The sequence below is a fragment of the Falco punctatus genome (assembly GCF_963210335.1).
Source record: "Falco punctatus genome assembly, chromosome: 9".
In the NCBI taxonomy this organism is placed as follows: domain Eukaryota; kingdom Metazoa; phylum Chordata; class Aves; order Falconiformes; family Falconidae; genus Falco; species Falco punctatus.
The window spans coordinates 23,548,391-23,574,466 of record NC_137589.1 but is presented as its reverse complement, the minus strand read 5'-3'; the positions used below and the strand labels follow the sequence as shown (position 1 = coordinate 23,574,466).

Genomic DNA, 26,076 nt, shown 5'->3' with positions numbered 1-26,076 from the left:
TATAGAAGTTATCAAATCAGGCCTGATTCTGTTCCAAAGCCCCAACTCCTTGCACAATTGCTGCTTTTAGTGAAGATGAATGTTACCAGATTAGCCCTTTATTCTCATATTTGCTAGTTTAAAGCAGCTGACTACAAAATTCTAGACATTGTTGTTCACTAACTTCTGCAAAATGCAAGCTATGACCTATTTTGCATGAGAATTCAAGGCAGATAGGGGTTTTGGATAATGACTCCAGCGTTGTTGTCACAAGAAGCTGTTATAGGTGTATTTTACCTTTCTAAAAGAAAAATAGTACGGGGTGTGAACTATATGCAGCCATGCATCCTGTTTTCCTTTGCTCTTGACAGCTTCTAGTAGCCATGTTGTGGTTCATATTGACTGGAATATCACAAGGAAGGAAATGTACACCCGCACCTATACGTGGCTGTTTTCTAGAGATATGATTTGTATTCTTAACTTGGGAGCGTGTGTGTGAATGGAATGCAAAAACATCTGAAGTATTTAATGATTAGAAGTCTAATAGTATCTAATAGGCTGCTTAACAATTTTTAATCGCACACCATGTTTACTCTTTGTGTGCCAACCTTACTTAGCCCTGGAGTACATCTCCAATTCAGCCCGAAGACCTTAGTGGGCATCATGTTCTAGCATATACTGTACTGCATTGAATTTTACATTATCTGTCAGTTCCACAGAAACTTCTTTATGTTTTTTTGCTTTACTTTAACATAAAATCAGGTCAAGAGAATATTCATATTATGGTACAACTGCAGGGCTTGTTTTGTGGTCTGCTCAGCAGTGGTTAATTCTGAGAAGATCTAGGGTGATACTGATTATAGATAGGGCATAGCTTAAGTATAAGGGACAAGAAAGGCACTGTCATGTTACAGAAAAGCATTCACTAAGACTAACTTTGGGTAGGATAAAAGAAGTTCTTCTGATGTGTTAGGATCATCTGCCATGACTATCCTTCTCACCTACCAGCTGTCCAGATTGCACCTACCAAAGTCACTGGTGAGTCAGTAAAAATAAATAGTCCCATTGCTGTTTTTTTGGAGTCTTCTCCTTAGTAACACCTTAAAATGGATTTTAGCCCTTCAGATTCTTAAACCAGTAATTAATTAGGCTGGAACGCTGCTGCTTTGGGTTGCCAGGCAAGAAGTCACCATCACAGATGAGGTGCTTTAAATCCATAAAGCACCTTGTCTCCAGAGTCTGCTGGAATCTCTTGCTTTCCACCCATTGCACACATCCATCGTCTGGGCAGCTCTCTAGATAAGAGGACTCTGCTGTTTCTTCCCTTGGGTCCCCTCCCTTATTGAAATTGTGTGTGCTGTGAGAGAGTGAAGCCCCACTGCCAAATGTGGGCAGTCCTGGGAATTAACGACCCTCTGCTGGGATGATGGGGATTAGGAGGCCAGTCAGATCAGAACAACTTCTGCTAACTCTGACCAGGCAGTGAGCCCAGGAGTGGGAGTCCCAAGTTGTCGTCTTCATTTCATTCTTCATTTCTGACACAGCGGCTTCAGTGTTAACGAGTCTCCCTGATGTTTCCTTCATGATAACTACTTGAAATGTTGATTATTGTTTCCCATACCAAGTGGCTATTGTACTGTCATGCCTTGGGATATTTGAAACAGAACAGAATATTTATTTAAATACGTGCAATATTGCAGAGGAAATAATGGGGACTGGGACTGTGTAGGCAATAGGTCAGACTAACCTGGAAACACTTGATGTTTCCCAGGTCTTGCCCTTCCTGTCTCTGTCAGCATACTCATTCATCCCCCAAGTGTCCTGCATAGCGTAGTGACACTGTAGCTGCTCTTGTGCATGGAAGCCACTGCCTAGCCCTTGTACGCTCTTCCCCACTCCTGTGAACTGCATTGCTTCTGGTGTTAACATTCAGTGCTGGGTCTAACAAATGAGCTGGAGTTGTTAATGTGCTGACTTTGACCAATCCAGTTAAAATTTTGTGTTGCATCAGTCAGGACATGCAAGGCTACTTGCTAGTCGGAGTCCCTGACAACTCTTAGGTGCAGTCAGGACCCACTGGCTGTGACTCTGAGTTTTGCTTATATTTGAACTATACAGTAAAGGAGAGATACGGTGCAAGAGAAAGAAATTGTAGATTATTGCTGCTATATATTTAATCACTTCAGACTGCCTGTTTTCTGTTTGAGACAGGAGCTACTGCAAGGTAAAGAGCAGCACGCAAAGTGATCATGATCCTGTGTTGAGCAAATCTGCTGAGTAGTTGATGTTTTTTGTGCCCTAGGTAACATTTGCTGTAGAAGAGAAGGACACTAGGTAAAACTGAGAAAGAAGGTATTTGCACTTCAGTTTTGTAACTTCAGTACAAAGTCAGTGTAACTTCAATACTTTCATATTTCAGTTGCATAACTGCCCATGATGCAGCACAGCTCGTAGTTATTTCCTTGTGTTGTGCATGGCCTAGACACAGTTCTCATGGATTTCTGCAAAAATATGTAATAGTTTTTCAGGAGCAGGTGCAACATTTCACAGTTTTATTCAAGTGTCATGGTTTTCTTACCTTACCTTTACTATGTAATAGAAACACTCCTTACCTTTTGTGTGTAGGAACAACAGTAAGCACCTCAAAGAATTGTGTACGCTGTGGTCTTGAAGTGTTTTGAGTTGTACAAAGCCACTTGCCAATCTGAATGAAATCAAACAAACACCAAACCACAATCAAAACCAGTATTACTACTTCAGATATAAATATGTAGGTTTGCTTTGTAATACCAGCCTATGTTCTTAGACCAAGTGTATTGCCAGGTGTGTGCTTTGTAGATTGAGCAGAATCACGTACATAATCTCCCCTGTTTATTACCAAGCTCTGGCTAATGCCAAAGTGAATAAAGGTAGAGTGTCAACTATTAGATGAAATTTTGCCTTGCTTTTGTCCTTGCTATTTCAGACTGGACCTTTGACTTCTCTCCCCTTGCATCCTGCATTGTAAGAAATCCTTCAGAGGAAGGGTTCAAGAAGCACAGCAGCAGAAAATGAAGTACCAATGTACCTAGAGAGAGAACTTGGCCAGTCTGTGAAAAATCAAGCGTTTGTCCTATTTTCCAGAAGGAGGATGCTTTATATCCTATTCTTTTATCTTTTGTGATTATAGATGTGTTTAATTATCCATATTTGCAGTAGAGGTGCAGAGGAAAAATTCTCAAGCTGAACAGTGCAGATCTGTTTCTTCTCTTTCACGGTTCTGGTCAAGATGTAGCTCTTGTATTTCCAGTTAAGGCCTGACCAGGTTTAGAAATAGTTTTCCTTGCTGCAACAGCAAGTTTTCTGGGCTACTAATTTGTGACTAACAGTGAAGAATAGCAAGAAATCCTTACCACCTTTATCATTACAGTCCAGTTGTGGGTGATCTATAGTCCCTAGGCGTACCTCATGGCAGATTAACATGTAGATTCAATACCTGTGGAAGTCTGTAGCAAAAATCTTACTGAATTTGAAGAGGTGGTAAAAAGCAGAGTTCCTGCTTACCATTTCTGGCTGGAGTCCTCAGTGATATATATAAATAGCAGAGCCTGCTAGATTCTGATTCAGGTTAGTGTAATTTTCAAATTTAAAATAGTTGAAAACTGTGGTTAATGGCAGTCTTTCATTTTGTCCATTCCCCCACTAAAAATGGGGAAAGTCATAAAGGGATTATTACTCTTGCATTTAACTCAGATGAACTGTTAGCTTTAAGGGCTATTAATAACCATCGTTAGCTTCTTACTTATCCTTCACTAGGAATAGCTTCGTACTTACCTGGTTTAAGGGAGAGTCACTCTGTTGTTTGTGAGATGCTACAGCATCCCACCCCTTGCCCCTGTTTGGTGGGTAGCACACTAGCAGTCATGTTTCCTGACATATCCAAAAGCTAACAGCTGTCAGGATTTGGATTGGAAATGAGGAACCAATGCTGGCACGTGGTTGCGGTGTTGCTCTGGTTTTGTTGTGTTACAGCACTCCCTATTTGAGGGCTTTGTGTCTCCCTTGCTGAAGCAGGCTGATGTGTACCACAAGTTCTTAGTGTGCATTACTGCAGCGAGTGAAGCTCCCTGAGCAATAGCTTCTACACTGCTCTTCTAAGAGTGTGCGAGTAACTTCCCAGTCGTGGCCTCCTGTGCTGTGATCTCTGCAGATCTTGTAAGCAGGTCAGGATGGACGGGATCAGTGTTTGAATGAGATATCATGAGGTGTTGGTGCAAGTCGTGTTGGGTGCGCAGTGCTCTTGCTTCCCAGGTCTACACCACTGAGAAGAAAAACAGTTGTCATCAAAGATCACATAGAATTTATCACAGAAGCAGATGAATGTGCTAGTCAAATTTAAACTAGCAAGTTTCCAGTTGATAACCAAAACTTCCTTCTGTCCTCTGCTCTAGAGAAACTGTCTTTTTGTCTTCTAAGTGCTGTGTAGTACTGGCTGCTGCGTGCTCAGCAGAGGTGCTGTGATGATCTCAATCATCTCCAGGTGCTTCTCAAAGATGTCACTGTGGAGATACTATGACTACCAGGAGATAGCAGACTACCTATCCTATGGCTGGATGAAATTATGGTGAGGGAAATATTCATCATGTTGCATCTTGCTAAATTTCTTCTGCCTTCTTAATGATCTCTTGCATCGTATAACAGGAAAGGCACTATGGCCTATTGGTTCAAATAAGCCACATCTTACTGGAAAAGCAGGACTGACTTGAAGAAGAAAAGAAACAGCAATAGAGGCATTTGTAAGAATTGTTAGTCATAGATCAGTAGTGCAATATAAAGGAGCATGCTTTACGTGGTTGAATCCAGCGTGATGCTTTAAGAGCTGGTACACTGTTTCTAAGGTACAGAAGCACTGTGTGAACTTTTCCATTCGCCTTATGGACTTTGACCTGGGAATGTGGGCTCTGGCTGAATTTGATTCAAATACTCAGGCATTTGTAAAGGGTGTGTGTGTGCGTGTGTGTGTTTGGTTTTCCTTGCCCATTGACCCAAATCATCCATTAAGCAGCCAGGCTGCAAATCCTTTGAGAATTTTACCCCTTATTATTTTTATACCGAGATTTATGTGTAGCTATGTCATGTATTAACATTGAGCCTGGCATTTTTCCTTTATTAAATTTGCTTTCTTTAGAAACTGGTTAACTATGAAAGAAATTTTGTCCGAGTATCCTTTCAGTCTTCCATGGAAAGCAGAATGTATCTCCTGCTGTGCTGTTTCTGGGCTTAGCCTCAAAGTGGGAATTGCAAAGTCCTTTCATGACAATTCAGACCTTGGCTTTTACTTAGCCTGTTCTATGGATCATAAAGCATTTCTCAGAAAAAGCTGATGTCACACTTCCCACGTTTTAAAAAGTAGAAATTAGACAAATTTTTGACAGAGCAGGCAACCTGTGACGGAAGCACCTGTGAAGAGCTGCAGTGAAAATGCTTTTGTTTCTGCAGTCTGGGAGCAGGTAGGAATATTTCCCAGACCTCATCATTTGAGAATATGCCAGGTGACTGAGATGGTTGTAACACCCTTTCAAATTGTACCGTTGCTGTTGTGCTGAGAGGGTGGTATTTCCATGGCAGATTTCTATGCTAAAACAGATTTTTTTGGAACATGTCAGTGTAGGAACAGGTGCCCAAACATACTTCCACTCTGATTACCTTTAGCAGGTTAAGTCTAATGAGGAGCACCAAGTAAACAGGAAAATTGTTTGAGAAACTGCTTCACACCAAACACCTCTCTCTTCATGGGTGCATTTTGTACACACTTAAACACCACGCTGCTTGTGATCTTTCCTTTGGGTTATTAGGAGAGTTGTTCTTGTGCTTGTTAAGACACCTGAACTGTTACTTGCATAAAACCCTGCCTGGGCATAGCACTTGGCAGTTGCTGTCAGGTGGCCTAGCAAATGTGCTCTCATGGGGCGTTGCCTGTTTCTTTACTCCTATAAATATCCTGGCCTTTGGCACTGGTGTGACTGCCCGAGGTGCTCTTTCTGCGCTTGCATGCCTGCCTTCTCCCTGTCCCATTCTTGCCCCTTGCTGACTTCAGGGCTTGCTTCTTCTCTCCCACATGACCCTGGCAAGAGCACCACTAACCTCCCCTTCTGTGTGGTACCTGGAAAACTGGCAAGAAGCAGACAGAGTGCAGCCAGGCCTGCATTAAAACAGTGGTCTGGAGCATGGGATTTGTTTGCCTTCTACTGCCGTGCTAGAAGGTGCTGGGCAAGTCCCTTGGGTGCCTGTGCTATCCTTCCTCCCCTGTCTGAAAGAGGGCTAGCACTGCTGGCTAGCCTTTTAAAGGGCTTGAGGTGTATAGCTACAAGCTGAGTAGCTGAAAGCATTTGTTAGTAGATCCTATAGAGCGACTGCTTTGCCAGAGTCCCACTCTGCAGCTGATGCTGCTGAGCCAGCCCTGCAGCAGAACGTGATGGGCATGGGGTGCGTGGAGAGCAGAGGGGTCTTCCCCCTGCATGTAGGCATCGCTTCATCTCGATCACAGTAAATGTGCAAAATGCTGTGACCTTCCCGAATCCATTTGCTCTCTTTGTGCTTGAGTGCAGGATGGGAAGCTGGTCCTCTTGAGCCCCACTCTTGGACACTAAAGCATGCTGCTTCCTAGCAAACCCCAGCGAAGGGGGAAGAGAGGAGGCAGGAGGGATGGGAGGGAAGGGAGCTGCTCCCGCTTAAGCAGTTCTGACAAAAAAAAAAAGTCAGATTGCGCTATTTGATTCTGCATTGTGTTTGTCTTGGAGTGTGTACAGCATGTGTGTGTGAGGAAAGGAGCAGATGTCTTCTGAGTGGAGATGAACTACAAAAGGCAAACTGTGGGAAGTGGTTTCTGAAAGGGATTTGAATAAGAGGAGAAAACCCTCTTTTTCTGAGAATTCAGTAAACATTATAAAATCTAACAGAAGTTGATACAGCAGCAGAGTTTTATGTAGCGATGCTTCAGAGCAGAAACTTGGAAGTTTCAGATTTTGCTGTTTGCTTGTAATCAGACTCATTCACATACAGTCTCTGTTATGATTTTGTCTGCTTATTGCCTGTGAGCTTCTTGCTTTGGTGTCTGAAGACTGGAAATTTAGAGTTAATTATTGTGATCTGTAGCTGTTGCATTAACCTGAATTTTTAAACCACCTCTCTGATATTAACACAATCTCTGTCTACCTTTCATTACCAGTTCACTTGAATAAGCTGAGTCTTGTTCTTCGGTTTTCTAAGAGAAGGGCTGGTGCTGTTTAATTATGTGATAGCCGAGTGTGTTTTGGTGGTGATGTTTTGCAGGTCTGGGGCTACTTCTGGTGTATGTTAATGTGTAACAGCTTTACATATAGGCAGCCCTGGCTCTGAGCTCATGATTTTAGAGTTTATAATTATTTCTTCCCTGGCAAAAGAGTTGTGACCAGCAGCACAGAGCGTAGCTGGAGGCCCGTAGCTAGCGGTGTTCCCCAGGGGTCAGTACTGGGCCCAGTCCTGTTCAACTCACTCATCAGTGACCTGGATGAAGGGACAGAGCTACCCTCAGAGCGTTTGCAGGTGACACAGAGCTGGGAGGAGTGGCTGATACACCAGGAGGCTGCGCTGCCATCCAGTGAGACCGGGACAGGCTGGAGAGCCGGGCAGAGAGGAACCTGATGAAGTCCAGCAAAGGCAAGTGTAGGGTCTGCACCTGGGGAGGGACAACCCCATGCACCGGTACGGGCTGGGGCTGGCCTGCTGGGAGGCAGCTCTGCAGAGAAGGACGTGGGAGTGCTGGTGGACAGCAAGTTGCCCACGAGCCAGCAGTGTGCCCTGGTGGCCAAGGCAGCCAGAAGGACCCTGGGGTGCATTAGGAGGAGCGTGGCCGGCAGGTCGAGGGAGGTGATCCTGCCCCTCTGCTCTGCGCTGGGGCGGCTGCAGCTGGAGTGCTGTGTCCAGCGCTGGGCTCCCCAGTCCAAGAGAGACAGGGAACTGCTGGGGAGGGCCCAGCGCAGGGCTGCAAAGGCAGTGAGGGGACCGGGGCATCTCCCTTGTGACGAAAGGCTGGGAGAGCTGGGCCTGCTCAGCCTGGAGAAGGCTGAGAGGGGACCTGCCAATGTCTACAAATATCCTGAGGGCAGGTACCAAGAGGACGGGGCCAGGCTCTTTTCAGTGGTGCCCAGCGACAGGACAAGGGGCAGCGGGCACAAACTGCAACACGGGAAGCTCCTTCTGAATATGGGGAAGAACGTCTTCACTTTGAGGGTGACAGAGCCCTGTCACAGGCTGCCCAGAGAGGCTGTGGAGCTCCTTCTCTGGGTGCATTCAAAACCCACCCAGACACGATTCTGTGCAACCTGCTCTGGATGAACCTGCTTTAGAGGGGGTTTGGACTAGACAATCTCCAGAGGTCCCTTCCAACCCTGACCGTTCTGTGAAAAGCATGCTTCCTTGTTTGCTTTCTAAGAAGTGTGTCAGCCATTATCCCACAGCAAGCTGTATGTGCGTGTAATTATCTGTGTCAGTGCAGAGTGCCACTGAAATCATCGCAGCTCCACAAAGGCATGACACAAGGCCCTGATCATACTTTGCAGTGATTTTCATCATCCAGTGGGTATACTGTTTCGTTAAAGTGATGCTGTTAGGTTTCTGCAAAGTGATTTTTAAAGTTCTTTGTTTATTAAAGGTAATTTCTGTAAATGAAATGAGAGACACCAGAAGTACAGAGGATTTTTTTCCTCCTGTAGGATGTTTTGCCTCACTCGTTGATGCATAGTGAGTTACTTGGTTGGTTTGCTCTTTCAGACAGGTGTGTTTCTTTACCTGGTGAAATGGTTGAAGTAGGTTGGGGGGTTGCATTCTTTTGGGCTTTTTTTGGTTTTGTTCAGGGTTTTTTTTCAGAGTAGAACGAAGACTTAACAGTTCTGCCAGGGAGGCATGCTGTGGTGTGGTACCCCTAAAGTACTTAACTTCAGAGTTTTTAAAACTTTGTCTACCTTTCAAATTGCTGATTTCCCTTTAAACCATGAACCCAAGCGGTTTAAAGGTTTAACTTCTGAGAAGCTATATATAGGTTTAGATTTGCACCCCTGGATTTAGGTAATTCTGCTTGGCCTTTATGCCATTTATGAAGAATTCTTCATGGGGGCGGGGGGGAAGTTATTCTTCAGAAATTGCTCTTCCATGCATTGCTGAAATCTAATCTCCTAGGAGTACAGTCTTCCGAGTCAGTAGTCCTCAGACTTAGAAACAAAGTCCACCTTTGGGATCCATTCAGCTTTTCTTGGTCCCAGAAGAGATGTTCTGTCATCTGCTACTAAACATGTTTCCCATTGGTAGCAGACATTGCTCCTGTTTTAGGAAGCTGCTTATGGAGATTTTTCATGAGAGCTACAAGTCTGCATGCTTTTGTAACTGAGCAAGCCCAAATGTGTGTTCTGTGAGGTCAGTGGCTGCAATTCATAATTTCATTTTCTAGGAGTCAAGAACTGAATTTTTGACATCTTTAAAGACAAAGGGAAGAATGGGATCTCCTATTTGTGGAGGTTTAAGTTTATTTACAACCTAGTTCTCTCTTCCTGTAAATGAGCACTACTTTGATGTTGATGCAAATGAGTAAAAGTGGCTAGTTTATATTTTTTCATATGCTTGAATGCAGGCTGCATCCAGTTCCTTGTGGACTTAACAACAGGTGGCTGTCTGGGTCAGGGAGAGAACTGTTCTCACATCTCCAGCATTTGGCTTCATCCCTCTGCTGAGTGGATGCTGTGTGTTTCCATCACGTTCTTTAAGGGTGTAGTGCTGGAGGCAAGAGTCTGGGACCATGTCACTTAATGCTTTGCATGCATGTTACGCATCTGTTGATGTAACTGCAAGTGTGCGTGTTTAGCACAGTTATTCATACACTCAGATTCTATGAATGTAGAAACAGGTTTTAGTATAGTTTTAACATTAGAACATTTGCAGTAAAAAGTTTGTATCTTATGCCTAGGTTTTTCAAAGATCTTATAGTAAACAAATGGGTTGTAAATCTAAAATTTTTTGTGTAACCTACTTGTGTCTGTATCAAAGCTGGATTTGGAGACAGTTTTCCAGTGTGCCTTACTGCCTTGAAGGATAATTTAATTACCTGCTTTTAAGTACTTATACCTTGGAAAATCACTACTCTGGATCTCATAGACACAGAAGGATTTATGGATATTTATGTTTAAAGTCAATCAGATTTTTTTTTTAACTCTTAAGTTCACTCTGTGTTAACTGGAACTAGTGTGTGGTTGTGTTCATTTAGTTAAGTACACTGTACTTAATATCTCAATGAACCTGTGGGGATTTTGGAAGAATTTTTGGCTCCATTTTTATTTTTAAAGTACACTGTAAATTGCTTTAGGTGTGAAAAATTACTTGCTTCCGGATGTTCTTGAATTACCTTATAAACAGACATTTGTAGTTGTCACCTGTTCTTGACTCATGCACTTCCAATGTGAGATGAAAACTGGATCTACAATATCTTCATATAAAAGCCAAAAGACTGTTTTGCCTTTGCTTTCACCTTCAAGCCCATTCTTCAAGGAAAAAAGAAAAAAAAATTATATATGTTCTGTTCTTTATTTAATGGCTCTTTAGTACATAGGTTGTGCAAAGTGTGTTTCCTTTAGATGATATGCTGTAATGTTGGAGAGTATATCATCCAGTTGACAGAGCATAGGTCCAAGAGCTTTCTTTAAGTTGTGATTCTGTTGTGGTTTTGTAACCCCTCGGATTCACGTGCTTATTGTAAAGCACGCAGAGAGATCTTGTCAATGGGGAGGAAAGTATCAGAAACAAGTGTTTCTTACTAGTCTTTCAGTTCATTCATTCTTCTGATTGCAGGTTTAACTTCTACTGCAGAGGTGATATTCTAGGTTTATATATAAATAGCAGCTGTCTTCATGCAGGATTGTCTGTGCAAGATATCCACAGCTTTAATAGGCATTTTGATCTTTCCACAAAGGAAACAGGTTTATGTGGCATGTCAGCTAATTTCAGTCACCTTTAGTATATTTATGTAGGGTTGTTTGTAACAGTACTGTGTTTACCCTTTGTCCCAACCTCCTTGGACAAGCTTCAGTATGCCCATGAAGTGGGATAACAGTATATAACCACATAATTAAACACTGTTACCCACACATACACAATCTGTCAAGAGATTGTCTGCCGCTTCAGGACATACCAAATTTGTTTCCCAACCTAGAGGTTAACTCCTCCAGTAGAAGTCTGAAGTGAAGAGGCACATGACGCCTCCCTGTGAGCTGGGATTATCCCATTACGGTGTAAGGTAGTACTTCCCAGCACCCTTAGTATAAACACTGAGTGGTAGCCCCTCCTGAGAACCCCTGCCTTCCTCCAACACCAGCGTCTGGCCACTTGTGTGCCACTCAACACCTTCCAGCCCGGCCTGTCCCACTTGCATGCTGGCAGTCACCGCTGTAACAGCTTTGTGCTTCTGTTCCTTTGTCTACGTGGGTGTATCAGGATCTTCACATTAGCAAATACATGTAGCAGATTTGAGATTCACAGGCAAAAATACAAAGAACAGTGTGTGACCTTAGTAGATAGGAAACTTGCAGAGCAGATGAGGTTGAAGAAGTCCTTGAGGTGCTAATCTTAATTCAGGTGCACTTTTAAATGTATCATATCACAGTTGGAGCGTGAGCTAGTAGATGTTGAGGGCTGAGTTGAGAATGCTGCACAGCCATGGTGGCAGATCAGAGGAGAGGTGACCTCAGCTCGCAAGGCCAGGCTAGGAGCCATTCCAGCAACAGATGCAGGAGGCCTGAGCGTACAGGGAAGTGAGAACCCAGAATACATATTGGAAACACCCCAGCACATCTGAGATCGTGGCTGCTGAGGATGCTGGTTAGTTGGTTGTAATTCTATAAGCGTGATTAAAGTGGGCCTGATTCACAAGGCAGGTGAAGAAGAAATGAGCGCAGAAAGGAGAGGTGGTGAGCAGTAGAAACATATACACTGATGATCAGGCGTGGACTTCTGTCCTTGAACTTTTGTTAGTCATGGAAATCTTTTGCAACAAAGTAGTTGATCTTTCTTCTGCTAGTTGAGTTTTGTATTAGCCATTTAATTAATTGATTAGTTTCTACAGAGCTGTCAAAAATGGACATTAAAAGCTTGCCCACATTATACTGCAAATCTGTGCGGAGGCATGTTATTTGAGCAAGGATTTTCTGAGCCAGTATACTGTTCTTTCTTCTGTACTTTGTCACTAGGAAAACAAGAAATGAGTTAGAAGAATGGCATCCCATACTGTCCTTTCTCATTTTCATGCTATTTCAGGACAGCTGCTCAGTCACTACCAGGGTTCGTTTCAAAAGTGTCTATCGAGTTTGAGCTATTGTGAAGCATCTCCCATGCTAGATTGGTGCTTCCCTGTGTGGGGGAAGTTAACCTCTCTTGAACAGAGGAAAAAAGATGCTTGGTAGGAGCAAGAAGCAGATCTCTGTGTATCTTCTAGTGTTTGGGGAATGGTTGTACAACAAAAAGTTGGAGTTTCATAGTTGAGTACTGTCTTTCCAGGGCAGATAGAAACAGAAGCAGGCATGTCTAAGTCCTCTGAGGCCCTTTGGGGATTGATGGCACACAAGAGAAGTTGTGCCCTATAACCTCTGCAGTGTATGTTGATGCCAGACTTTACCATACAGCCCATGGGAGTGACTAGTGTATGATACTTTTTTTTTTTTTCTTCTTTAGCTTCTTCGTATACTATATTTTAAATCCTACGATCACATGTTGATAAGAATTACAGATTGGCATCAAATTCTTAAAAGAAGCATGAGATTAACCTTTTCCTAGGATTTAGAGAGAGGAGCCAAAATAAGGTGGTGTCAAAGGTGTAGGGGCTGCTTCTGGCTTTTTTGAATACTAACTACCCAACTGATTTTTATGTTTCCCTTTAAAGTGGTCAAAGAGCAGCCTTGTAACACACATTGGTAGCTTTTCCTGAATGGAAAGTTTCAGAACAGGGAATGTTTTAGTCAGCTCTGGCTGGATGCACAAACCCCATGTCAGTTGCGCAGTTTTTTCTGGAAGTCATCTGCCTGCCTATTTCTAGCAACTATTCCCAAGCAGTAGATGTCAGAGGAGGTGGTTTCTGGATTGTTCAGTTTCAAACATCACTGTTTCCTTAAGCAAGTGTATTACATGATCTTTTTTGGCTTTAGTTTTTAAGCATAACAACAGTGAAAACATTTGATTGATCCCAGACAATAGGAAAGTGTTGCTGTTTGAGGGTTTTTTTCCCCCTCAGTCCTCCTAGTTATGTTTACTGTAATACAGATGGTTGAAAGCACATTACTAGGGTAAAGATTGCAAAGCAGGCTCATATGCAACCAAGTGAAACATTCACTGATTTTTGCATCTTAATTTCTCTGAGCTGGTTAATGTAACAGCAGTTAAACAGCTTCATTCCGCATGAAATGCTGCAGTGTGACTTCCCCTTTGGCTGCTGATAAGCATCAGGTACTCCAGAGACACTGGAGTTACTGAAACATTGCAGGCAGAAATGTGGAACTGACCCCTAAATAGGATGTTTCTGTTTTCACACAGCGCGGTTGGGACGTTTGGGAAGAGGGAAACACAGCTACTGCTTACCTGTAAACTTTAAACCATAGCTATTTGGAGTTCAGCTCTTAAAAGGGAATCGCTGGGGTACTTAATGGAAACATTTGTAAATTAGGGCCACTGGGCACTGCCAGTGTTAATTTGTGCTTAAAGTAATGAAAGATACCCTCTCCCCTTACAGCTGGGAACTGAACTGGTTTTCTTGTGTGAGTAATCTGAAAACCTTGACTATTGGGCTTACATTCAAATTGCCAAGTAAAAAATATGTATCATCATACAATCATGAAGTTCATGTGGAAGAGGGAAAGGCATGTTGGAGTGTAGATTAAATTTTAAAAAACAACAGCTATTTTGTATGTAATTTTTTAATATGCAAAGCAGAACATAGCTATCTAAAATATATATATATATTCATGTATCTGTAGGCACTAGTAATAAAGGACTGATTGCCCTGCTTCCTAACTGAAATCAGCAGCATAAAAGCAGCACCTTCCACCACCAAACTGTTTCCCATCGGTCTGGTTGAAAATGGCGTGTTTTATTTTAATGAGTCCTTTGAAGTTTGTGACGTTGAAGGCCAGCAGGGTTGGCCAGATCTGACTTGTGGTGACCTGTGTTACAGGGGTAACTAGATGCGACGTACATTGAACCCATAACTCATGGTATTTGGAAGAGGCACTTCAGCTTCCAGCCTTGACTTGAAGATGAAGGGTAAATCTTCTATCTTACTCAGTTCGTTTCCATGCCAACCACCATCGCAGTTTACGGAAACCACACACAACTTTCATTTTTTAATTCTGAGTTTTTCCGGCTTCAGCTCTCAGATGCTGGTTGTTGGTGGCTCTTTCTCCATTAACTGAAACAGGCTCTTAAATTGTGCTTTTGGACCTATCAGTGTGTTTTACAAATAAGTTAGGTCATCAACTTTTTAAATAAACTTACAGGTAACATCTTTGTTCTTTCCCAGTAGGGTGTTTCCTACAGCCTTGAAAATGTGTGGGCGGAGTGAGGGATGGAAGTAGATCTTTTTCAGCCCCCTCTCCTTCTACTGGAAGGGAAAGATTGGGACACTGAAGGTGCAAGTGTCTTGATTACAAGGCAAGCTGTGCTGCTCTTGCTTTTAGGGTTTTAGTGGTATTCTCCCTCAGTTCTCCAGCACCTACCTTGGCAGTGCTGGACTTCAGAGGGGAAAACTGATCTCTGCTTGCTATAATGCAGTGGCAAGCGGCACTGATCCTGACCTCAAACCCATTCAGGTTTTATCTCCAGTTGTCACTTCACTGCAGCTTCCTAAACCCTTTACTGTGCTCCTGCTTTATAGGCTGAAGCCTGTATAACTTGCAGTTACAGCCTGTGTCACTTTGATTTGGTGAAAATATAACGCAGTTTGAGTACAGGGGTTTTTTTCCCCCAAATCAATTTCAGATGCTCAGTGTCTGTAAAGTGGCTGTAAACCTCATCATTTTTAGCACCCTGCTAAGCTTTGTGTCACTGGTAAATGTAACTGGCAGTGACTTTCCTATGTTGTTCTTTTCATAAATTCATTTCCAGATGAGTACTGAAAATATTGCCTAATGCCTGGCTTAGCACTGATCTTGTGGAACCAGCAGGAACATCTTCATTTGATTCTGCCTTGACAAGGCCAACTTCAGATCTGTCTGGAGTCACGTCTTCACCATTTAACATGTTTTTTATCATTATAATTTGTTCCATTTTAGATGGAAACATTTGGGAAAAGAAATAAAACTAAATGCTCCACCATATCAGACATAGTGAAGGTGGGAGTTCTGGTGAGCTAAAACAGACTCTAGGGAAGTGTTAACAGGAGATAATAGGCTGGCAAAAACCCCCAACAAAATAGATAGGGTAAGCATGTCTGCGGCAGGACAGCGCTTTATCCCAATTGCATCCTGAGCTCAGCTGGTGTGAGGGATGTTTCGTCTGCAAGAGTTAGCAGAGAGAATTTTGGGAGTGGGTAATGCACCCAGGTATTAAGGCCTTGTTTTACACCCTTTGTTCTGTGTATTTTGGAGCTTGAGTAAATAATGCCGTTTTGAAAGATGCTTCCTAATGGTTACTCGCATGAACTGACTGGAGTATAGGAGTTTGCAGTTTCCATGGGAAACTGGGCCTTTCCCATGGATGCAGCTAGGGAGAAAGAGAGAGGATCTCCGTGGCTGGGCAGCATTGTTCCCCTTGGAGCTTCAGTTCCTGCTGTATCGTGTCCACACCATGCTGTTTTGTTCTATTTTTTCCCCCTTTATCATCTATAAACCTCTGTTTCTTTTTGAATGTGGATACAGCAGAGAGCACAGCACTGCTGTTGCTCCTAGGTTTATGAGCATTTTGAACTCCCCCAGTCCACCTGGTCTCACGCCGAGCAGGACTGGTAGCAGCTGCTTATCTCCTGAAAGCGTTCCCAGTTTTAGTCTCTGCCTGGCCCTGCTGCTCTGCCTCCAGTCTGCCAGGAATGCTCCCACTGCCCCATGAGAGTTCAAAAATATGTACTGAACGTGCTGCTAAGCATCATCTCCAGATCCAGATATTTTCTTTCACAAATTCTGATACCTGGATCTAAATACTTTAGCAGCTTTGTTGGTTTCAGTCTGACCTTTCCAAAAGAAGCCCACCTGTAAAGCCTGTAGCAGGTAGCTAATCATTACAAGAGCCCTGCAGTTCCTTAAAGACTTCTCTTTGACATCTCCCCACCTCTGGTGCTACAGCTACTCATTTAAAGGAACTACTTTGAAAGTGCCATTTGCAGGTGTCTCATCCAGCAAAACCCAGGTATCTATCCTCTGGCCCCCTCTGCAATGCACTCTGATGATTTATCCTCTTCCAGAAAGTGTCCACCACGGTCCCTTGACTCGCACATCCACCACCAACAGTTTGGCAGCAGGCTCTGATGCCTCCTGCACTGTCTGTCCCCACAGATGCTGTGGGGTAACCAACAGGAACACAAGAAGTAGATCGTTGAAGTCCTCCTTTAAGACTGGCTTCTGTCTGGCTACCTGCAGTAAACCCAGCCAAGGCACACACAAGTCTTGGTGGATTACAGAGTGAGGGAAGGCAGATGAGATCAGCCTATTTTTATGGCCCTGCTGTTTTTCAGTTCAGTCATTAGGACAGAAATAACTGTGAAGCCTGAGGTTCTAGTTTATAACCAGAATTTTTGGGAGTGTTTAATGCAGAGCCATGACCAACATGTCTGTTACATCCTTTCTGGTGAATTCTCCTTGTGCAATATTTAGGTGGGTTTTAGCTGTCATGAGTTTTGAATCTGATGGGGGGGTTGGGTTTGGTTTTTTTTAAAGAACTTCTGAGGAAGCTCTTACAGTTCCTTTTTATAGCAAAGTTCTGTTTTTTACTTTTTTTCTTAGATATCTCAAATGTTTGTGAAAGTCTTGTTAACTAGTTCCTGCAAGTGTGGTTTTGGTGGGGAAAACTTGTGTGTAATCCACTATTCTGAACTCAGTTATATTTTCTAAGGCCAAAAAGCAGAAGAAGGAGCCCAAACTGTAGATGTGAGGGGAAGTAAAACCATTTAGGAAGCTCAATACGCCACTTAGTTTCTTGGGTTTTTTATTTCATGTTCAATCACCCAGTTTCCTCTAGTGTGAAGTTGTGAAGTCCTTTTTGAGGATTTGGTGTGTTGTTGGTTTCGGTTTTTTTCTGGAATCAATCTTTTAATGCTTTTTGGAAAAATTCTACAGGCCGTATTGTTACACCCCACTCTTGTAGGTGCATTAGTGACACCCACAGTACTCGGGGTAAGCACTATTACATTGCGTTGCAGCGTTGTGAATGTGCTGCTGCGGTGGCAAGTATTTGAACTAGGCACAGGCAGCAGCAAAAAGGCAGCTCCTGCCTAGAGGTACTGCTGTCTTTCTGCCTGTTCCACAGCAGCATGGGATGTTCTGTGGTATTTGTTAATGCCTGGTATGGAGCTCAGATGCTGGTGCTAATTTCATTTAAAATACATACAAAATCCTCATCTTTTTCCGCTGTTAAATTCACATAAGCTCAGAGAAACATCTGCTGGATCCAAGTCTGTTAGCTCCTTCATTGTGTTTCTGATTGCTGAAACTCCCTCTGGCCTTGTTTGTTTGGAAAAAGTCTGGTGTAACATTGGGTCTGCACAGCCTGCAGCATTGCATAAACCAGAGAGGAGCACTGCAGCACTTGCACAAGTGTGGTTATGCGAGTTCATGGACAGGAAACACTGCTTGGTATTTAACATCTCCTCATCCCACCTTTTTGCCATTGTGCTTTTGCCATCCAAATTGGTTCTTCCTTCCCTCCACCCTCCTTTGGGGTCAGACCTGGGAAACATCCATCAGCTGTTCCCAGGCAGTACCAACTGAGATGGTCACAAACAAGGTGCTCGGGCACACAGAAACTTAGGAGAGAATAAATGAGCTAAAAATGCAAGATAAATTGTCCCTAGATCATGACCATCCTTTCCTAACCTGTGGCCAGGGAGGACCATAAGCGCTCATCCCACTGAAGGTGTACCTGCTGCTTGAGATGCGCTGCAGAGAAATGGCCCATTTTGCAATTGTTATTTTACTGGTCAGGGGATAACTAATCTTTTTGTGCTGCCCCTTTCAGTTCAGAATAGTTGAGTTGGTTTTTTTTAACCAGACATCAAAGAAGTTCTGATTGGCAGCTTGGAAATTTGCGTAAGGTCTGAAAGGAGGATTTATAGGAAACGAGCAGATGGTCTACTAGAGAATTTCCCCAGGAGGCTGCAGTTATTTAAAAATGGGAGAAACTAAATAGACTGTACAAGATTTGACTGTAAAATTAACTGGCCAGCCAGTAGCTAAATACTTAACAAAAATTATGCAGCTTGGCCCCTAGCATAAGCACGTAATGAAGTGATGTGTCTGTGAGCTGAAGCCATACATATTATTTCAAGTCTCACCTAATAAGTGCGCATGAATGAAAGATGATTTTGCTAGCACTGTTCTTGCTTTGGTCAGCCCTCCCCTATGTCCTTTACTTTCATGGTGGCAACATGATTGTTCAGGCATGCAGGAGAATGCTACAAAATGTAGTTAATTTTAAATAAATACAAAGCTGTTCATCAGAATGCCATTAATTTTTAAACTGCTCTTCTTAGCCTCATAAATGTAAGAATTATTTCTTATATATTCTTAAAATTTATTCTTAAAATAAATTCCAATATTTTATTACATAGTAGAATGTTTAATATTTGATGGGGGGAAAAAAAAAACCAAATTGCTTTGTTTTGGGGATGCAAGACTCAACAGTATGTTAACCCTAAGTAGTCAGGTATCACCTCATTAACTCATGTCACTTTGGAGTTGTTTGCCATGTGGCTTTAGACTGTCAATATCCATGTTTCCTTTTTTTTTTTTTTTTTTTGGACACTGTGATACATAGAAATTGGGAAAATTGTGTATGGATGGGTGTTTTTAAATGGACAATCAGATTTTTAGTGTAAATTCCATCGTTTTCAGACATTAGGTTTTTAGAAACACAAACTTTTTATGCTACATTAAATAAATGGGTGGATTCAGAAAACATTTGAGCTCATTATTCTTTAAAAAGTTAGGAAGCACTATTTTTTTGTTTAAATCCTAATGAAGGACGCTTTTTAGAAGGCAGATAAGCTTTAATTTTCTCATATGTTTTAATTTGAGTACCCAAAGGAGAGAATGTTCTGAAATAATAAAAAGTGTTTAATTACTGTCATGCTCATCTGTGTTCTGGTTTGCTTCTCCTGGAAACTTACTCATAACACCTGGTGTCATGGGAGTAGTCCTATGTGCCACATGTAGGTGTAGTTCTGCTGAGAGTCCATTGGTGAAATGCTGGTGCAGAATGTAATTAAACTGGATTTCTTTTCCAGCCTGCTACGTTCCTATAATTCTTTGTAATGGTAATATACCTGTTGAATTTGGAAACAAACCCTCATAACCTTTGAACTAACCTGAAGTACTAAGAGGAAGAGGGTAAGTATCCAAAGGACTCTATAAAATTATTAATTGAGCCTAAATACGTACTTCCCTGTACATAAAGCTTCACAAATACGTGTTTATGGCAGTTATCATGTGTGTCATCGCCCATCCTCCCCCAGCAATCCATTTCCATTAGCCTCAGAGTTACAGCCCTTGGGGAAAAAAAACCACCTCAGAGTTCAACATTATCTTTTAGATATTAAAGATAACATCTGGAGAGTGAATTCATGGCGGTGCAGTTGCCTAGGTTGAACTAAGGCAGAAATTTTGTTTACAAAGTGCTTTTTGCACAAGTCTTGTGTGAGCCAAAACCAGGCACCACTGTGAGGCTGCAGGAGAGTCTGCAAGGCAGGCGTGGAGAGGGAAGAGCATTCTGTTGTTTAGCAGAAGCTCATCTGGTATGAAAATAGGGGGATGAGTTTTGAACCCAGCCATTGACAGAGCTAATCTTGCAGCTTATTATTTACTATTTGCTGCGGTTTCTGAAATTGAGTCAGTTGTATAGACATGAATGTAACATACCCTGTTTAAAAACTATTAAGTTTAAAAGTAAGATTGCACTCTAAATGATTCACTTCAGCTGTTTTATCTGCTGTTTGTTTATAGTGTAGAATCTGAGTTATGCCATGTGATTATGTTACCTCTAACAAGGTGTAGCCCTTTTGGCATCCTTTGCAGAAATGGAAGATCTCTCCATGAAGCAGCCCTCCTGCATCTGTCATGTTCAGCCCAATCGCATTCCTTGAATTTGTGGTGTACAAGGCTGGGTTAATGCAGAGCCTCCACCTTCTCACTTCAGGCAGTCCTGCTAATTCTCTGGAAGCTTCTTGGTTCCCATTTTTAAAATTATGGTGGAGGAGCTGAAGGAGGACATTAGGGCCTTGTGTTTAAATACTAGGAAGCTTTGCCTCCTTGAGGTTTATCCATAGCGTATTGGTAAGTGAAGTATTTTCCCAGCCTTTGTTTATGGCTCTGATAATGTTTGTGTGGATTTGATCTTGTATTGTGCTTTTCCTTTTTGAAAAGAAATATTTGGTCTGGGGGGAGGAAGAAACAGCAAATTCTGCAGAGTGATGAGGATATGGGACCAGCGGTGGTGGATGAGACAAAAGGTCCGTCTAGCTCAGGGTGTTGTCCTTGAGTATGAGAAACAAAGTTACGTACAGAGTGGCCCTGGCCACAAGGTTTGTACCGTGTGATTTTGTGTAAAATTGAATTTTGAATATGGTGCTGTCATTTGAAAACCTCAGTTTAAAAGTGGATGGGGCAGGGAACTGCTGAGGGTGAGAATATGGAGTTGGTCTGGAAAAAAGTGCAGTTGAAGGGATGGGAAATCCCCTCCTCTGCCTTGTGGTGTGTATAGCATTCCCAGGGTCAGAGGTATCCCAGGGAAAGTGTGACCATAAATGCTACTGCCTGGATAGTGTCATCTGGAGAATCCTAAGTTTAGCTTTGATCCTTAGCAGAGGTGAAAGAGGAGTACTTTTGAAAATAACCACCAGTCATGGCTGAGCACTAGGTCACTACAATGTGTTGAGTATCTCTCTCTCTTTGGCCTTTCTCAGTTGTCTTCACCTTTTCGCTGTCTTTTTTTGCGTAAGTCACCTGAGGCGGGGGTAGAAAGCAGGGACTGTCGCTGAGCTGTGATGTGACCTGAAAAATGCAGCCTCAGAGATGTCTAGAGTTAAGTTATGCCCAAACTGAAAAGCTGTGGTTCAGGGTTTAGGAAGCTGCACACACTCTCTCACTGCAAATGGTAACATTAAAGCCACGTTTCCTTTACAGGCAGCTAACGGTTTGTAAGAGCCTTGTTGGTTGTGTTAAGACAGCAATGTCACTTGGATTGCAGCAGGTAACTGATAAAGAGATGCCAAATAATTCATTGTGTATCTAACAGCGAAATCAAAGCAAAACAATTCTGAGAAATAGGACTGAAACCACAAGTGGCATGTATTGACATTTTCCTATTGCAGTAATTGCACTTGCAAATTAGTCCTGTGTTTGTTCACTCTTTGGAAGAATATCTGAAAGTAAGTGATTTTTGTAGTTAGCTTGCAAAGTTGTACTGACATAGCGGAATTTATTGCTCGAGAAAAGCAGCATGTGAATTTATCCCCCATATTCTTCCGCCCACCAAGTTCTCCTAAGCAGTATCTTTTCTCTGTAAACAGTCAACTGAACTTGCCAGCTACAGCAGGCATTTTTTTTTCCACCTTCTTTGTGCTGTATTATTTTCTGGTCTGTCACATTCTTTCTCAGTTTTTGCTGTTCATCTTTTTATACAGCCTCTCTTGCATCACAGCCCTTAAGAATAAGAAAAATTAATTACTAAGCAACTGAATTGACTAGGATTGTGTAGTCCAGACATATGGCTCTGTGCTTATCATGTTTTCTTTGGCTTCTAGCTGCGCAGATTTTTATCTTAAAAAAAAAAATAAATCACCAGATCTATTAGTTTGGCTAACAAGTGGAGGAAAGAAAATGGATCTGGGAGGGGCATCCTCCCTGCTCTGGACATTGGGAGAATTTTTATGCTTCATAGAACAAAAAAATTGCTAGGGATTGCTTTCAGGAAAAGGGGAGAGGTGGGCATGAGCTGCTGCAAGGAATGGAGTGTGTTCATAGGAGTTCTCATGCATTATTCATCACAAGCTCTTTTCACTGGGATCAGCTGGAGGAAGTAGTTAGTCTAGTTTGAGCTACACTAGTATTATATTTAGGGGGCTTAAACAAGCCCAGGCAAGTACAGCACCAACTCTTTCTCTTCATCTGCAGGCAAATGTAGGGCAGTCAGCAGCTCTGCTTACACAGCTCCGTCTCTTTAGTCTGAACAACAGGAGTCATGCAACCAGAGGAAGCTACACTGAGGATACACATATGCATTCATGCTGGAAAATGAAGCTTCAGGTAGGAGAATGCCTTGTCAGCTTAGTATCTTGGCAGTATCTTACAGTTCATTGTAGGGATGCTGTTAAGCCCTGCAAAACAAATATGTACGTCGGGGCAGCCTGTCAAGAGAGGCTGCTGTAGAGGCTCCTCGTTAGAGTGCTACGTGAACGATCCCTTTCAGTGTGATACTTGGTTCAGTTTTAATTGTGAAGCTGCCTTTTTTGGTGTTTAAGCACCTTTCCTTCATTCACGCTAACATTCTTCTGAAGGTGCTGAGGATTGAAAAGCAAACATGTAACTCGCTGGTCTTTGGACATTTTTTGGGTGCTTTTTATTGAAGCTGGTGTTTTAATGGTATTGGTATTAGCACTTTCATTTGGGGGGAGGTAACCGTAAGAGAGTCTGTTAAAACACAGCTGGATGTGGTAAGCCTTAAGCTCCAATTGTGTCCTTTCAGAGTGTCTGCACTTGAATGGCTGCAGTATTTACTACTTCCCCCCCCGAATAAAGATGCTTGTAAATTGAGGCTTCTGTTCACAAAAGCTTGTCTGTATTTTCTAATGTTGTCATTCTAAAAGAAATCTATATTACTTCTATGTACAAGGTTTGTATATTTAGATCATCAGGGCTCGAGCAACATTATTAGTTCAGTTTTAGACAAAGAAGGGGATTTTGCAAAACCTTACGGAACAATAACAAAGGGGCTTTGTTCTGTTCTGTGAGCATTATTTGCTGTGTAATGTGTGTTTCTGCATGTGTGAGAGAAGGAGATATACAAACACATAATCTCATTTGGCAAGAATATTCAAATGTTATTTGCTTTGTGTGTCTAAGCATGTATGCTGCCTCTGGCTGCTAACCGCACCGTGCTTGTGAGCATCCTGCCTGCCTGCCTTTCCTGGTTGGGGGGTTTGCTTTGGTTTGGGGAGGATTTAACTTATTTATTTAGATGGGCTGCTAAAAAACCCAAACTTGAAAGTGCAAAAAATCAAAGACTCCCTGCTAGACAACTGGGATGAAACATTGCTTTTCTGTGGAGGCAAGTTGTTTTCTTTTCAAAACGATAGCTTGAAGTCCAGTCAGGGTTTAATAAATAAGCATTACTGGTGGGAGCAGAAATTGTCAGCTTTATGTAAAATCCTCCAGGAGAAGATTAATGATCATGTGCTTTTGGGGAAGCTTAAATGTATGCTGCCTGCCAGTATGTTGTCTTCCAAGATGACTTGATCATCTAAATAGATTTTGCATGTACACAAGAATACGATATTTAGCGACATTTCGTTCTTCCTTTAGTTAACAGCTGGGAATGACTCCGTCGCACACACTATCAGCCTGGAGCTTTGGGCAGGGGGGAAATCAGTACTAATTTAGGAGTCCTAAATAACTTGAAATGCTAACTTAAAAACTGAAGCTCCTTTTGACTTCACATGTTAAAAGTTCTTGAACTTTGTATGCTGTACATACAGTGAGAGTTGGTCTGCTGCTTAAAGTTTGCAGATGCTTCAATATTTGTCATGAGATAGAGAGGTGACAGATCTAACACTCTTCTACAACAGATCGTATGACCTTTCAACGTATAAGATCCTTGTTTCATGGAAGCTTGCTATCAGGATTTTATTAGACTTGTGAGGTCCCATGCATTCAGTTACTTGATTGAAATCAGTGGAATTAAGAGATGGATTTGGGATTATGTGATTTAAACTTTTAAGATTTCTTTTTTTTTTTTCGTTTAGCATTAAAGTGTATTTTACTGCTTTAGTACTCTTACACCTGGAGTCCAGAACTGTGTTGTCTAGTCATGAGGGTATAGGGAAGGAAGAGTTATTTCCACACTTGCATGTTTAATATACTGAGTGGATGTGTTGATAGTTTAAAATGAAGTTTTCTAAAAGCATCTCTGTGGTGTTCTCTTTCAACTACCCACATTCAGATCTTGTCTGTACTCAGCTGCCCTGCCACTCACCCAGGCAGATTTTATTTATTTATTTATTTATTAATCAAATAAAATTTGATACTATCACTGTAGCACAAAACAGCAATTACAACCTTATTGGCACAGAGAGGACTCAAGCATGTTCTCCTGCAGCTTAAACCACTTTGGGCCCAGATAAGAGTGTTTGATGTGCCATCTGAAAGTGCTCAGGTTTATGCCTGTGCTTCAGAAATTCCTCAAAATTCTCATGCAGCTGAAGCATGAAGGACCCAGATGGACTATGACGCTGTAGATCATAAAATCTCACTCTTGGGGACAGAAGTTTTATTCTGCTGCTTACAATTTTTTTAAATTCAGACATTATTATTTAATAGTAAAAATATTATTAAATAAGGAACTTTCACATGTCTGGGAAATGTTCTGGTTCAAAATATCAACAAATGTTGCCAAATATTCACTCTGTCACCAAAGAGTGAGGAAAATAATTTAGACAGAGCAGAGCACTTCAGGCATCACGTGCAGGTCCAGGAAGGTGAGAGTTTGCCTTGAACAAAAAAAACTCAGCCTATGAATAAGGGAAAAAAGGGCACAGGTCCAATTTTGTGGTTATTTTTGTGTGGGTCACTGAAGAGGTGGAATCAAACCAGAACAGGAAAGATGATACTCTGTGTTCAAACGGTGGCAGGGACCAGGACTGAGACTGACTTGATAAAACTCCTTCCCAGTTTTATCTCCTATCTCAGTGTCTCTTTGTAATGAAATAGCAAGGTTCCCAATGGCAGAGTCAAAAATGCAATTAAAATATTCAGTATTTGGCAGCAGCAAGAAATGACACAAACTGAAATGAAGAGTATGCTTATGTTGGTATTAAAAAGGGAATGGAAGAGGAGTTATTAGCTAGTTCTGTGATAGAAAGGCAGTTTTGTATTGTAACAACATTTAAATGAAATGATTGCATCTGTGATGTCCTTGGGAAAAGTAGTAAAAAAGAGGGAAGGTTAACCATGGCGGCCTCTCTTTTTAGGACCTATTGAGCAGTGCAGAAACTTCAGGATTCTTTATTTCTTAGCTGACAAGGAATTTTAAAGGTAGGTCTGTGGTGAGAACAGACGTAAGTTTGTGTTTGTTTGGTTTGTTTTTTTTTTTAAATAATTTAAGAATAAATTTAGATTGAAAAATCAGATAAGTAGTGTAAAATGAACCTATTTTCAGTCCATGGCCTTCTGCCACTAGGCTGTCTCCCAGAAACCTTAATGGTGGGCAGTGTTCCGGTGCCATGGTGGGGCTGCAATCAAATTGCTTGTCATGACAAATGGTGTAAAATTGAGTTGGAGCATATGTTACCGTTCATTCATGGTGTCAGTTTTGTACCCTGCCCTGTGCCATCCAGCCTTTTCTCAATGTCAGCCAGTTTCCCTATGGTTTTGCTGCTGTCTCTTCCCCCAGAGTGGGGTGGCCCTCTGCCTCCATCCTTTGCCGGCAGTGGGGAGGAATGGTGTCTGGCTTCCTCCCATGGATGTGGCTGGGAGGGAAACAGCAGCAGGGCTTCAGGAGGCAGGACCCTCTGCACTCCTTGAGGAAGTACAGCATGCCAGGCTGGAGATCTCTGTACCTTGATCTGGTGGAAGGAGGGCAAAGGGCTGCCATCATCTCCTTGTGCTTCAACACTGTGATGGATTTGGCCACTTC

The 26,076-nt window shown here is 42.2% G+C and overlaps 1 protein-coding gene across 13 annotated transcripts in view; it reads left to right on the top strand.

Moving 5' to 3' along the window:
• Positions 1–26,076, top strand: part of MARCHF8 (membrane associated ring-CH-type finger 8) — a 99,549-nt gene that overhangs the window by 25,037 nt on the left and 48,436 nt on the right. For 7 of the 13 annotated variants that reach the window (XM_080401626.1, XM_080401623.1, XM_080401628.1 and 4 more), the window contains one exon: positions 22,341–22,472. The exons of 3 other annotated variants lie outside the window; for them this stretch is intronic. In XM_080401626.1, coding sequence (XP_080257752.1) covers positions 22,341–22,472 — 132 coding nt within the window. Of the gene's footprint in view, positions 1–924; positions 1,018–19,456; positions 19,560–20,243; positions 20,502–20,591; positions 20,750–21,350; positions 21,418–22,340; positions 22,473–26,076 lie in introns of those variants that run through there. 3 more of the 13 variants (XM_080401617.1, XM_080401622.1, XM_080401618.1) reach the window with 3 other exon arrangements.